The sequence below is a fragment of the Melanerpes formicivorus genome, unplaced genomic scaffold, assembly GCF_026170545.1.
Source record: "Melanerpes formicivorus ecotype bairdi unplaced genomic scaffold, bMelFor1.0.p_v2 SCAF_67, whole genome shotgun sequence".
Classification (NCBI taxonomy): domain Eukaryota; kingdom Metazoa; phylum Chordata; class Aves; order Piciformes; family Picidae; genus Melanerpes; species Melanerpes formicivorus.
In genome coordinates, this window is record NW_027142419.1 from 3,118,586 (window position 1) to 3,131,945 (window position 13,360).

Sequence of the window (13,360 nt, forward strand, 5' to 3'; positions counted from 1 at the left end):
CAGGGATGGTGTGGAGCAGAGCTGGTGTGGAGCAGGGATGGTGTGGAGCAGGGATGGTGTGGAGCAGAGCTGGTGTGGAGCAGAGCTGGTGTGGAGCAGGGATGGTGTGGAGCAGGGATGGTGTGGAGCAGAGCTGGTGTGGAGCAGGGATGGTGTGGAGCAGAGCTGGTGTGGAGCAGGGATGGTGTGGAGCAGAGCTGGTGTGGAGCAGAGCTGGTGTGGAGCAGGGATGGTGTGGAGCAGAGCTGGTGTGGAGCAGGGATGGTGTGGAGCAGAGCTGGTGTGGAGCAGAGCTGGTGTGGAGCAGGGATGGTGTGGAGCAGAGATGGTGTGGAGCAGAGCTGGTGTGGAGCAGGGATGGTGTGGAGCAGAGCTGGTGTGGAGCAGGGATGGTGTGGAGCAGAGCTGGTGTGGAGCAGAGCTGGTGTGGAGCAGGGATGGTGTGGAGCAGAGCCGGTGTGGAGCAGAGCTGGTGTGGAGCAGAGCCGGTGTGGAGCAGAGCTGGTGTGGAGCAGAGCTGGTGTGGAGCAGGGCTGGTGTGGAGCAGGGATGGTGTGGAGCAGAACCGGTGTGGAGCAGAGCTGGTGTGGAGCAGAGATGGTGTGGAGCAGAGCTGGTGTGGAGCAGAGCTGGTGTGGAGCAGAGATGGTGTGGAGCAGAGCTGGTGTGGAGCAGAGCCAGAGTGGAGCAGGGATGGTGTGGAGCAGGGATGGTGTGGAGCAGAGATGGTGTGGAGCAGAGCCGGTGTGGAGCAGGGATGGTGTGGAGCAGAGCTGGTGTGGAGCAGAGCCGGTGTGGAGCAGAGCCGGTGTGGAGCAGGGATGGTGTGGAGCAGGGATGGTGTGGAGCAGAGCTGGTGTGGAGCAGGGATGGTGTGGAGCAGAGCTGGTGTGGAGCAGAGCTGGTGTGGAGCAGGGATGGTGTGGAGCAGAGCTGGTGTGGAGCAGGGATGGTGTGGAGCAGAGCTGGTGTGGAGCAGAGCTGGTGTGGAGCAGGGATGGTGTGGAGCAGAGATGGTGTGGAGCAGAGCTGGTGTGGAGCAGGGATGGTGTGGAGCAGAGCTGGTGTGGAGCAGGGATGGTGTGGAGCAGAGCTGGTGTGGAGCAGAGCTGGTGTGGAGCAGGGATGGTGTGGAGCAGAGCCGGTGTGGAGCAGAGCTGGTGTGGAGCAGAGCCGGTGTGGAGCAGAGCTGGTGTGGAGCAGAGCTGGTGTGGAGCAGGGCTGGTGTGGAGCAGGGATGGTGTGGAGCAGAACCGGTGTGGAGCAGAGCTGGTGTGGAGCAGAGATGGTGTGGAGCAGAGCTGGTGTGGAGCAGAGCTGGTGTGGAGCAGAGATGGTGTGGAGCAGAGCTGGTGTGGAGCAGAGCCAGAGTGGAGCAGGGATGGTGTGGAGCAGGGATGGTGTGGAGCAGAGATGGTGTGGAGCAGAGCCGGTGTGGAGCAGGGATGGTGTGGAGCAGAGCTGGTGTGGAGCAGAGCCGGTGTGGAGCAGAGCCGGTGTGGAGCAGAGCTCGTGTGGAGCAGAGCTGGTGTGGAGCAGAGATGGTGTGGAGCAGAACCGGTGTGGAGCAGAGCTGGTGTGGAGCAGAGCCAGTGAGGAGCAGGGCTGGTGTGGAGCAGAGCTGGTGTGGAGCAGAACCGGTGTGGAGCAGAGCTGGTGTGGAGCAGAGCTGGTGTGGAGCAGAGCTGGTGTGGAGCAGAGATGGTGTGGAGCAGAGCCAGTGTGGAGCAGGGATGGTGTGGAGCAGAGCTGGTGTGGAGCAGAGCTGGTGTGGAGCAGGGATGGTGTGGAGCAGAGCCGGTGTGGAGCAGGGATGGTGTGGAGCAGAGCTGGTGTGGAGCAGAGATGGTGTGGAGCAGAGCTGGTGTGGAGCAGAGCCAGAGTGGAGCAGGGATGGTGTGGAGCAGGGATGGTGTGGAGCAGAGGTGGTGTGGAGCAGAGCCGGTGTGGAGCAGGGATGGTGTGGAGCAGAGCTGGTGTGGAGCAGAGCTGGTGTGGAGCAGAGCTGGTGTGGAGCAGAACCGGTGTGGAGCAGAGCTGGTGTGGAGCAGAGCTGGTGTGGAGCAGAGCTGGTGTGGAGCAGAGATGGTGTGGAGCAGAGCCAGTGTGGAGCAGGGATGGTGTGGAGCAGAGCTGGTGTGGAGCAGAGCCGGTGTGGAGCAGGGATGGTGTGGAGCAGAGCTGGTGTGGAGCAGAGCCGGTGTGGAGCAGAGCCGGTGTGGGGCAGAGCTGGTGTGGAGCAGAGATGGTGTGGAGCAGAGCCGGTGTGGAGCAGGGCTGGTGTGGAGCAGAGATGGTGTGGAGCAGGGATGGTGTGTAGCAGAGCCGGTGTGGAGCAGAGATGGTGTGGAGCAGAGCCGGTGTGGAGCAGGGCTGGTGTGGAGCAGAGATGGTGTGGAGCAGGGATGGTGTGGAGCAGAGATGGTGTGGAGCAGAGCCGGTGTGGAGCAGGGCTGGTGTGGAGCAGAGATGGTGTGGAGCAGGGATGGTGTGGAGCAGGGATGGTGTGGAGCAGAGATGGTGTGGAGCAGAGCTGGTGTGGAGCAGAGCTGGTGTGGAGCAGAGCTGGTGTGGAGCAGAACCGGTGTGGAGCAGAGATGGTGTGGAGCAGAGTTGGGGGTTGAGTCAGTCATCAGCAAGTCTGCAGATGACACCAAGTTAGGAGCAGATGTTGGTCAGTTAGAGGGTGGAAGGGCTCTGCAGATGGACCCTGACCGACTGGTCAGATGGGCAGAGGCCAACAGGATGGCATTCAACAAGTCCAAGTGCCAGATGCTGCACTTTGGGCATGGCAATCCCAGGCAGAGCTACAGGCTGGGGGCAGAGTGGCTGAGAGCTGCCAAACAGAGAGGGACCTGGGGGTGCTGATTGACAGCTCCCTGAACATGAGCCAGCAGTGTGCCCAGGTGGCCAAGAAGGCCAAGGGCATCCTGGCCTGCATTAGGAATAGTGTGGCCAGCAGGAGCAGGGAAGTCATTGTGCCCCTGTACTCTCCATTGGTTAGGCCACACCTTGAGTCCTGTGTCCAGTTCTGGGCCCCTCAGTTTTGCAACGACATTGAAACACTTGAAGGTGTCCAGAGAAGGGCAATAAGGCTGAGGAGAGACCTTGAGCACAGCCCTGTGAGGAGTGGTGAACTCCCCTCCCGGTCTCAGTCTGGCTCCACTGGGGGTGCAACCAGCCCCATCCTCCGGTGGAGCCATTGCACGCAGGGGATCCACACGGGGAGCTCCTGCCCTGCAGAGAGTGAAGCAGCTGTGTGTGGCCTCAGCCTCTCCCTGAGCTGCTCCTGCTGCGTCCCACTGCTGTCTGCAGCACTCACAGCAAGCACAGGCTGGAGCCCTGCCCCAGGAATCACAGAGTCACAGAATCACCAAGGTTGGAAGAGACCTCAAAGCAAGCTGTCACCACAGACCTCATGGCTGAACCGTGGCACCAAGAGCCACATCCAATCCCCTCCTGAACACCTCCAGGGATGGGGACTCCACCACCTCCCTGGGCAGCACATCCCAAGGGCCAACAACTCTCTCAGTGAAGAACTTTCTCCTCACCTCCAGCCTAAACTTCCCCTGGCACAGCTTGAGACTGTGTCCTCTTGTTCTGGTGCTGCCTGCCTGGGAGAAGAGACCAACCCCCAGCTGGCTACAACCTCCCTGCAGGGAGTTGTAGACAGTAGCCTCTTGCCCAGAGCACACCAGCATGGTGGCACAGCACTGCCTCTGGAGAGGGTTTCTCTTGCCCCTCCTGGTGAGGGTTTGGAGGAGAGGAAGGAAAGAAGACCACTGGAAAATGCAACATCTCACTGCAGAGCCTTGCCCAAGAGCAGAGGAGAACCTGGCTGCAGTGACTGTGCCTTGTGCTGGGGGTCTGAAGGCAAGGAGATGCTCACAGGCAGTGCAGGAGAGAGCTCCTGGCAATGGAAGTGTCTCTGTGCCCAGGACCAATGGCAGGAGCCACATGGGAGAATGGCTGCAGGCCAGGCCTGCATGGGAGGCTGCTCTGGCTGGGCAGCCTGGCTGTGGCTGGGAGATGTTGCCAGCATGGGCTGAGGCCACCCAAGGAGGGTTGAGGAAGGGCTGCTCCTTGGGTAGCAGATCCCCCAGTGCCTGGGCTCAGTGGAACAGGTGAAGACCTTTGCATGTGCCATGGTGTTGGCCAGTGGTGTTGGACCAGAGCATGGGACCACAGCCCTGGCTCGAGATTGCCAACCATGGATAGGCACTCAGTGTGCTCCAGCACACCAGGTCCTGCCAGAGGCCTGCTGGCACCTGGCCTGGGGCTTTGGCAAGGAGAAAACCTCCAACCCCCAGCAAGAGGGAATCAAAGAATCATAGAGTTGATTGGGTTGGAAAAGGCCTCTGAGATCACCCAGCCCAACATCAACCCAGCCCCACCATGGCCACTAAACCATGGCCCAGGTGCCATGGCCACAGCTCTCTGGAGCACCTCCAGGGATGGGGACTCCCCCAGCTCCCTGGGCAGCCTCTGCCAATGTTTGTGTCCCAGACAGGGTTTTTCTTTTCATAGCATCACAGAGTCACAGAATGCCAGAGGTTGGAAGGGACCTGGAAAGCTCATCCAGTCCAAGCCCTGCCAGAGCAGGGTCACCCAGAGCAGGGTCACCCAGAGCAGCTCACACAGGAACTCAGCCAGGAGGGTTTGAATATCTCCAGAGGAGACTCCACAGCCCCCCTGGGCAGCCTGCTCCAGGCTCTCTCACCCTCCCAGGGAATAAATTCTCCCTCCTGTGTCCATGGCACTTCCTCTGCCTCAGCTTCCACCACTGCCCCTTGGCTGGCATTGGGCAGCCCCCAGCAGAGCCTGGCTCCAGCCTCTGGGCACTGCCCCTGCACAGCTTCATCCCCAGCAAGGAGCTCACCCTCAGGCTCCTCCTCTGCAAGCTCCAGAGCCTTTATTAGAATAAACCTTTATTAGAATAAACCAAACCAGGTTGGAAGAGACCTTCAAGATCATCCTGTCCAACCCATCAACCAATCCAACCCACCCAAACAACTAACCCATGGCACCAAGCACCCCAGCAAGTCTCCTTCTGAACACCTCCAATGACGGCGACTCCACCACCTCCCCGGGCAGCCCATTCCCATGGGCAATCTCTCTCTGTGTAGAACTTCTTCCTAACATCCAACCTGAACCTCCCCTGGCACAGCTTGAGACTGTGTCCTCTTGTTCTGGTACTGGGTGCCCGGGAGAAGAGACCAACCTCTGCCTGTCTACAACCTCCCTTCAGGTAGTTGTAGAGAGTGATAAGGTCACCCCTGAGCCTCCTCTTCTCCAGGCTGAGCAACCCCAGCTCCCTCAGCCTCTCCTCACAGGGCTGTGTTCCAAACCCCTCACCAACTTTGTTGCTCTTCTCTGGACACCTTCCAGCAGCTCAACCTCCTTCCTAAACTGAGGAGCCCAGAACTGGACACAGGACTCAAGGTGTGGCCTAACCAGTGCAGTGTACAGGGGCAGAATGACCTCCCTGCTTCTGCTGGCCACACTCTTCCTGATGCAGGCCAGGATGCCATTGGCCCTCTTGGCCCCCTGGGCACACTGCAGGCTCATGTTCAGCCTACCATCAACCAGCACCCCCAGGTCCCTCTCTGCCTGGCTGCTCTCCAGCCACTCTAACCCCAGCCTGTAGCACTGCCTGGGGTTGCTGTGGCCAAAGTGCAGAACCTGGCACTTGGATGTGTTCAATCTCCTGCCCTTGGCCTCTGCCCATCTGCCCAGCCTGTCCAGGTCCCTCTGCAGAGCCTCTCTACCCTCCAGCAGATCAACTCCTGCCCCCAGCTTGCTGTCAGCTGCAAATTTACTGCTGATGGACTCAATGCCCTCATCCAGATCATCAATGAAGATGTTAAAGAGCACAGGGCCCAGCACTGCTCCCTGGGGCACAGCACTGGTGCCTGGCTGCCAGCTGGCTGTGGCACCATTCACCACCACTCTCTGGGCTCAGCCTCCAGCCAGTTCCTAACCCATCGCAGTGTGCTCCCCTCCAAGCCAGGGGCTGACAGCTTGGCCAGGAGTTTGCTATGGGGGACGGTGTCAGATCCCTCAGCTCCCTCAGGCTCTCCTCATGAGGAAGATCTTCCACAGCCTGCAGCAGCTCTGTGCCTCTGTGCTGGACTCCCTCAAGCAGTTCCCTGAGGTCATTCTTGAGCTGAGGGCCCAGACCTGGACACAAGATTCCAGCTGTGGCCTCAGCAGGGCAGAGCAGAGGGGGAGGAGAACCTCTCTGACCTACTCAGCACAGCCCTTCTGATCCAGCCCAGGCTGCCCTTGGCCTTCTTGGCCACCAGAGCTCATTGCTGGCTCATGGTCAACCTCCCACCCACCAGGACCCCCAGGTCCCTTTTCCCTTTGCTGCTCTCCAACAGCTCAGTCCTCAACCTGTCCTGGTCCTTGGGGTTGTTCTTTCCCAGGTGCAAAACTCTGCCCTTGCCCTTGCTGAACTTCATCCAACTTCTCCCTGCCCCCTCAATCTCATCAGCTCCTGCTGCTGACTTTGCACCTCAGTGGGTTTGCTGCAGCTGAGCTTTGGACCAAACCAGTGCCTGGCTGCAGGGAGTCCCTAGCCCCTGGACCTCTCCTCCAGCTGCTTTTCAGTGTCACTGTACAACTTCACTGGGTAGGGGATGGGGCAGGGTGACCTGGGGACGTGGCTGAGCTCCTGGTTACTTCTCAGCTCCTCTCAGCTCAGGGTCCATGGAGCCTCCAGCACTGAGAGAGCAAAGTGCCCCACGGCTGCCCCCTGGTAAAACACAGCCCTGAGAGTGGAGCAACCTCAGAACACCACAGCCCTCGGCTTCTCCCAGGGCAGCTGCTGAGCATCTGCTGGCCTCTGGGCACATCCCAGGCCTTGGTGCAGCCCTGGCTCCACGGAAGGGTCACAGCACCACCTGCTGAAGCTGCAGGGCTCGCTCTGGCTTGGCCATGAGGAAGTGCCTGAGGTGCTTGGCCTGTGTAGAATCACAGAACTCTTAGGGCTGGAAGGGAGCTCAAGGATCATCCAGCCCAAACCCCCCTGCCATGGCCCAGCCCATGGGGCAAAGCCATCAGGGCACCCAGAGGCTGCTGGAGGAGAGCCCTCAGCTCACAGCAGCTCAGGTGAGCCCCAGCTGCAGCCATGGCTGGGGAGGGGCTGGGGACTGCCACAGCTACAGGCTGCTGCCTGGGGACATTCCAGAGACTGCCAGCAGGAAACAGGATCATAGATCACAGAAGTGTCAGGGCTGGAAGGGAGCTCAAGGCTCAGCCAGCTCCAACCCCCTGCCATGGGCAGGGACACCTCACACCACAGCAGGTTGCTCACAGCCACCTCCAGCCTGGCTGCAAACACCTCCAGGCAGGAGGCTTCCACCACCTCCCTGGGCAACCTGTGCCAGGCTCTCACCACCCCCATGGGCAACAACTTCTTCCTCACAGCCAATCTCAATCTCCCCACTTCTAGTTCTGCTCCATCCCCCCCAGTCCTATCCCTCCCTGACACCCTCAGAAGTCCCTCCCCAGCTTTCCTGCAGCCCCCTGCAGATCCTGGAAGGCCACAATGAGGTCTCCTGGGAGCCTTCTCCTCTCCAGCCTGCACAACCCCAACTCTCTCAGGCTGTGCTCACAGCAGAGCAGCTCCAGCCCTCTGCTCCTCCTCCTGGCCCTGCTCTGGACACCTTCCAGCACCTCCAGATCCTTCCTGGCACAGAGGCTCCAGAACTGGCCCCAGAGCTGCAGGGGAGGTCTCAGCAGAGTGGAGCAGAGGGGCAGAATCCCCTCCCTGGCCCTGCTGGCCACACTTCTCTTGCTGCAGCCCAGGCTCTGCTTGGCTCTCTGGGCTGCAAGTGCTCCCTGCTGGCTCCTGCTGAGCTTCTCCTCCCCCAGCACCCCCAAGGCCTTTTCTCCAGGGCTGCTCTCCAGCCAGTCCCTGCCCAGCCTGGAGCCATGCCTGGGATTGCCCCAGGCCAGCTGCAGGACCTTGCCCTTGGTTTTGTTATGTCAGCTGCAGGAGAGGCAGACAGCTGGCAGCCCATGGAGCTAACACCTCAGGTGTCATTGCTGCCCATGGGAGGAGGCAATGCCCTGGGCACCTCTTTTCTGGCTGCAGAAGCACAGTGAGCTGCACTTCAGACAGGTTGGTACCCACCCTGCCCTCTGACTCTCTGCAGGGACAGCCAGGGCCCTAGAAGCAATCTGGGCTGTGCTGGTGTGAGGTCTGACATTGGTGTGAAAAATAAACCCACTCCAGAGGAGTCCTGACAAAGGCCTTTTCAGGAGCCCAGAATGATTGCACCAATTACTCAGGCAGGCAGAAAGCTTCCATTTCCCTCCCCCAGCTGCCCAGCTCCTCCCTGCAAAGCTGCCTCCTGCCCCCTGCCTGTCCTATTGTGTGGGGTTAGTGCCTGCCAGAGGAAGGGCTTCACATTTGTCTCCATTAGATGTCAGCAGGGTCCTGCCAGCTCATTTCTCCAGCCTGTCAGGGCTCTCTGCATGGCAGCCCTGTCCTGCAGTGCCTCCCCTGCTCCTTGGTTTGGTCTCCCTTGCAGACAGGATGAGGGCTCAGGAAACATAGCCAGAGCTAAGGTCAGTGGGATGTGGTGCAACGAGGCCCAGTGCTGGGTCCTGCCCCTTGGCCACAGCAACCCCTGGCAGTGCTCTGGGCTGGGGGCACAGTGGCTGCAAACTGCCCAGTGCTGATCTACAGCTGTCTGAAGGTGAGGCAGCAGGGCCCAGTTTGCCAAGAGGGGCACCAGCAGCCTGGCCTGGGTCAGCAATGCTGTGGCCAGCAGGAGCAGGGCAGGGACCATGCCCCTGGACTGGGCACTGGGGAGGCTGCACCTGGAGTCCTGGGCTCAGTTTTGGGGCCCTCAGTCCAAGAAGGACATTGAGAGGCTGGAGCAGGGCTGGAGAGGGGCAATGAAGCTGGGGCAGGGTCTGGAGGACAAGGCTGGGGAGGAGCAGCTGAGGCACCTGAGGGTGGTTGGTGTGGAGAAGAGGAAGCTGACGGGAGGCTTCATTGCTCTCTACAGCTCCCTGAGAGGAGGCTGGACAGGGACAACAGGTCAAGAACAGGACAGGAACAGGACAAGAAACGGCCTCAAGTTGCACCAAAGGAGGTTCAGGTTGGATGTTAGAATTCCTTCCCAGCAAGGGTTCCCAGGCACTGCCCAGGGAGCTGCTTGGATCCTCATCCCTGGAGGTGTTGAAGAGTTGTGTCGGTGTGGAGCTGAGGGCTGTGGCTCAGTCAAGGGCTTGTCAGTGTTGGGTAAGGATTGGACTCCACCTGAAGGTCTTCCCCAGTCTAGGAAATTCTGTGGCTGTGCCTCTGCTGCCCAGGCTCTGTTCTGGGGCTCAGACACCTGCCCCTGCCCTGCTGCCCTGATTTTGTCTGGGGGGCTGTGTCTGCAGCTGGGAGGGGGCAGGAGCGATGCAGCTGCCTTTGAAGAGGGCTCAGAGCTCCTGCCCTGGAGGGTTTGGGTGCAGCAGCAGACATCTCTGTCCCCCCTTCTGATGGGGGTGGAGGTCTGGGGACAGGGACTTGGCTGCACCCCCTGGGACAGGGGTTTTGCAGGGGGAAGGGCAGAGGTGCTGAGGACAAGCCGCTGCCCCAGGGTGGCCAAAGGCAGCCCCAGCCCTGCCCGGTGCCTCACCGCCGCCACCGCCGCCCGGTGCCTGCCGGCTTTGTCCTTGCCGCCGGCGGCCCAGGGCTGCTCCGGCTGGCGAGGAGAGCCCTGCCCCGGCAGCCAGTGCCCCCTGCCGGCAAGGAGCCTGGGCAGGAGCCGGAGCGCTCGGGCCGGGCCGGTCACCGTCTGCCCCGGGGCAGGGAGCTCTGCGCCGCCCAGACCAGACGCCCAAGCAGACCCTGTGCTGATGCCCAGTCCGTGTCTGCCCCCCTCCCCCCCGGCCCAAGACCCCTGATCCTCATCCCCTTCATTCAGCTCCCTTTTAAATGCTGGACCTCCCAGCCGGCCCCCCGAGCTCTCCTCTCCCGTGCCCTGAGCACCCTGGCTTACACCCCCGGGGACTTCACATCGCTGCCATGAGTGGGCTGGGGGCTGCAGGCAGCCCACCCGGGTACAGTGCTGGATGGTCACCTCCCCCCGGGACAGGAACATCCTTGGGGTCCTCAGCTCCTCTCATAGAATAGTGGGGGCTGGGAGAGGCCTCCAGAGATCATTGAGTGCAACCCCCCTGCCACAGCAGGGTCACCCAGGGCAGGGCACCCAGGAGCACATCCAGGAGGCTCCTGAAAGTCCCAGAGAAGGAGGCAGAGGCTAGGCAGGAAGAAAGCAGCAGCACAAGAAGCTGTTTAATGTGCAGGAGCAGCAGCAGCAGTGCGCCCAGGGCGCCGAGCCCGCGGCAGTCCTTGCCGGGGGACTGCTGAGCCCCACGGGAGCCAACCAGCAGCAGGAGGGCTTCAGAGGGACTCCTACAGGGCACTAAGCGTCGGGGAAGATGAGGAAGCCAGAGAAGATGCTGTCAGAGCCTTCCATCCCCACCAGGGAGTTCTCCTCGGTGGGCTCCAGCCAGACAGATTCATTGTGGGCCAGCTTGAGCACCACGCCGCCCGTGGTGACCTGGTAGCTGTCCTGCACGTAGTCGCAGAAGGTCACCACCTTCTCACCGCTGCTGGCAGCCTGGCCCTTCTTCAGGCTGAGGCAGAGGTTGCCCCTGGAGGTGACGTGGTAGGTGAAGTAGTAGATGCCCGGGAGGCGGCAGGTGAAGCGCCCGGAGCGGCTCTCGTAGTGGCCCTGCTCGTTGGCCAGGACGCGGCTGAAGCGCACAGCCTGCCCCTGCCGCGGGTAGGACGTCAGCCACCTGGCGGCGCAGAAGGCTGACTTCAGGGTGGCCTTGTAGTCGCCGTGGTCCCCCGGGAGGCCAGGGGGTCCCGTGAGACCTAGCAGTCCCCTTTGCCCCGGGGTGCCCCCCTGCCCGGCCTCCCCGGGGAGCCCTGGCACTCCTGGGTCTCCCTTCTCTCCCATGTCTGCTTCGCTCTCCACCTGCCCAGGGCGCCCTGGAAAGCAAGAGGAAGAGTCCCTGTGGGCAGAGCCGAGCTCCACAGGAGCTCTGTGGAGAGGGCACTGGGATGGGAAACACCAGAAGCTGCCCTGGGGTGCAGGTCAGCAGAGACCCCTGCCCACCCATTGCTCTCATGCCTCCTCCCTCCCCAGGTCCCTTGGGGTCTGTGGTCTGCCTGGCCCCTTCTGTCCCCAGGCATCACCACTGCCTGGTAAGGCCCCAAAGGGACTGGCAGGCCTGGGGTTGCCTTCTCAGGACCGTGCCTGGCACTGCCTTTCCCTGCCCCTGGTGTTCCCAAGGCAGTCCCCACCTGCAGCCTGCTCCTTACCTGGCTCTCCCTTGGGGCCATTCTCTCCATCTCTGCCGTTGCTGCCAGGCAGCCCTGGTGTCCCAGGGATGCCCGGGATGGTGCCGTAGGTCTCACAGAGGTTGGCACCTGCAAGCTGCCCTGCAGCCAGGCAGAGCAGCAGCAGCCACACAGTCTGCATCTGCTGGAGCACAGAAGGGTGGTGAGGGGCTGGGAGGGGATGGGAAAGGCACTGGAGGCTCTGGAGGCGGTGCTCAGAAGCACATCTGGGTGATAGCCACAGGGAGGGAAAGCATCCTGCTGCAGAGCCACATGCACAGTGCTGGTGGCCCCGTGGGCATGGGAGCCTGGGTCAGACTCTCCCCACTCTTAGGTTCCCAGTTTGCAAAAGCTCAGAGCTTCAGCCACGTCAGGAGCTGGGGAGAGGTTAGCCTGTCCCAGGGCTCTGATGTCCAGCCTGACCATGCTCAGAGTTCTGCATCCCCCCTTAGGAGCACACCTGCAGGGGAAAACCCTCCCCCAGGCCTCATCACCTGCAAGGACATAGCTCTTGCTTCCCTCCAGCACGTCTGAGACACAGCTTCAGTCCTTGCAGCTGGCAATGAAATCCCCAAAGCTGCCCTCCTGACCCCTGTGGGCTCCCCTCATGTCCTGCCACACACCCCAGGAGCTTTCCTGTACCCAACCAGACTCCCTGGGAGAGCCACCTGAGCTTCCAGTCCCTGGGCTCCCATCTTCCTCCTGCCCCTCCTGCACCCCCAGCTCCTGGTGTAGCTGTGGGCACTTGGGGGCTGCAGCTGGATGTCAGAGAGCCCCAGCTGCATTCTCTGGCCCCAGGTGGAGTTGCCCAGCCCTGGAATGCTGCTGTCAGCCAGAAAAGAGCTGGGTGAGTTGGATCCTCCAGCCACAGCAGCTTGGACGTGGCAGGGACCAGGACCAGCCTACAGGCTCCCAGCCCAAGCCCAGGCAGATGGCAAAAGATCTCAGGGCAGCAGAGCACCCCCAGGGCACCTTTCAGACTGCCCAGTCCCTGATCACCCCTCGGGGCATTTGCCATCTCCCCCTCCCCCCAGCCCGGTGGAGAAGGAGAGGTCAGGATGCCCTCAGGGCTCTCCACCTCCCCAGCCTCCTTTCTCTGCTGTGTGCCAGCTGCTGCTGGGCTCCCCTTGTGCCCTACCTGCCCCGGGGAGCTAAGCCTCAGCCTTGCCAAGGCCTTGCCCTTACCTCGAGCTTCTCCTTGCAAGGAGGGCAGATGGAGCAGGAGCCAGCAGCCTCCTGCTTGGAAATGCCCTTGAGGGGAAGCAGAAGTTTGCTGGAAGGGTTGTGAAAGGATCTGGGCCACATCCCCTTTCTCCTCTTCAGCTCTTGCCCCTTCTTCAGGGTCACTTTCATATCCCCCAGGCAGTCTGTCAGCTCAGCAGAATGTGCCACCCCTGTGCAGCCCTGCCCTGGGGAGCAGAGTGGTGTCTGCTGTGCCCTGCAGGGTCCCTGGCAGCCCCTCAGGTGTGCTTGCTCTGGGGAGCCCTGCTGGGGGCTCCAGACAAGAGCTGCAGGCAGGTGCCCTCAGGAGTGCAGAAGTGTGCAGGCACTCAGCACCCCTCAGGCTTCCTCACACAGACACAGCTCTGCTGGGAGGTGCCAGCAGGCCCAGAGGATGCTACAGGGTCTCAGCATCCAGCACCCTGAATGTATCCCCCCAGGCTCTCCTACCTCTGGTGGGTGGGAAGTGGTTTCACCCTCTGGGAAAAGCATTTCCAGTCATAGAGTCATAGAAGCAATAAGGTTGGAAAAGGCCTCAGAGAAGTCCAAGCTGTCCCCCAGCACGTCCTGGCAGCTAACCCATGGCTCCAAGTGCCACATCCAGTCCCCTCTGGAACACCTCCAAGGATGGGGACTCCACCACCTCCCTGGGCAGCACATCCCAAGGGCCAATCTCTCTTGCTGGGGAGAACTTTCTCCTCACCTCCAGCCTAAACCTCCCCTGGCACAGCTTGAGACTGTGCCCTCTTGTTCTGGTGCTGGCTGCCTGGGAGCCCAGCC

The 13,360-nt window shown here is 61.4% G+C and overlaps 1 protein-coding gene across 2 annotated transcripts; it reads right to left on the reverse strand.

Moving 5' to 3' along the window:
* Window positions 1–10,279: 10,279 nt before the first annotated feature.
* C1QB (complement C1q B chain) lies at window positions 10,280–12,622 on the reverse strand. 2 transcript variants are annotated; one of them, XM_068162856.1, is made up of 3 exons: window positions 12,545–12,622; window positions 11,342–11,504; window positions 10,280–11,008 (listed from the first exon to the last, which is right to left on the reverse strand). In XM_068162856.1, the coding sequence occupies exons 2-3, from the start codon at window positions 11,499–11,501 to the stop codon at window positions 10,434–10,436; spliced, it is 735 nt and encodes a 244-aa protein (XP_068018957.1). In that variant the 5' UTR covers window positions 11,502–11,504; window positions 12,545–12,622; the 3' UTR covers window positions 10,280–10,433. The 2 variants fall into 2 exon arrangements, with proteins under 2 accessions (XP_068018957.1, XP_068018958.1); XM_068162857.1 differs by having other exon boundaries at window positions 11,342–11,501; window positions 12,545–12,606.
* Between the last annotated feature and the right edge of the window lie 738 nt (window positions 12,623–13,360).

Coding starts and splice junctions, on each gene's coding strand:
- C1QB (XM_068162856.1), bottom strand. CDS start 11,501: ATGCAGACTGTGTGGCTGCTGCTGCTCTGCCTGGCTGCAGGGCAGCTT. Junction 11,009..11,341: donor TGGCCCCAAGGGAGAGCCAG/GTAAGGAGCAGG, acceptor CTTGCTTTCCAG/GGCGCCCTGGGCAGGTGGAG.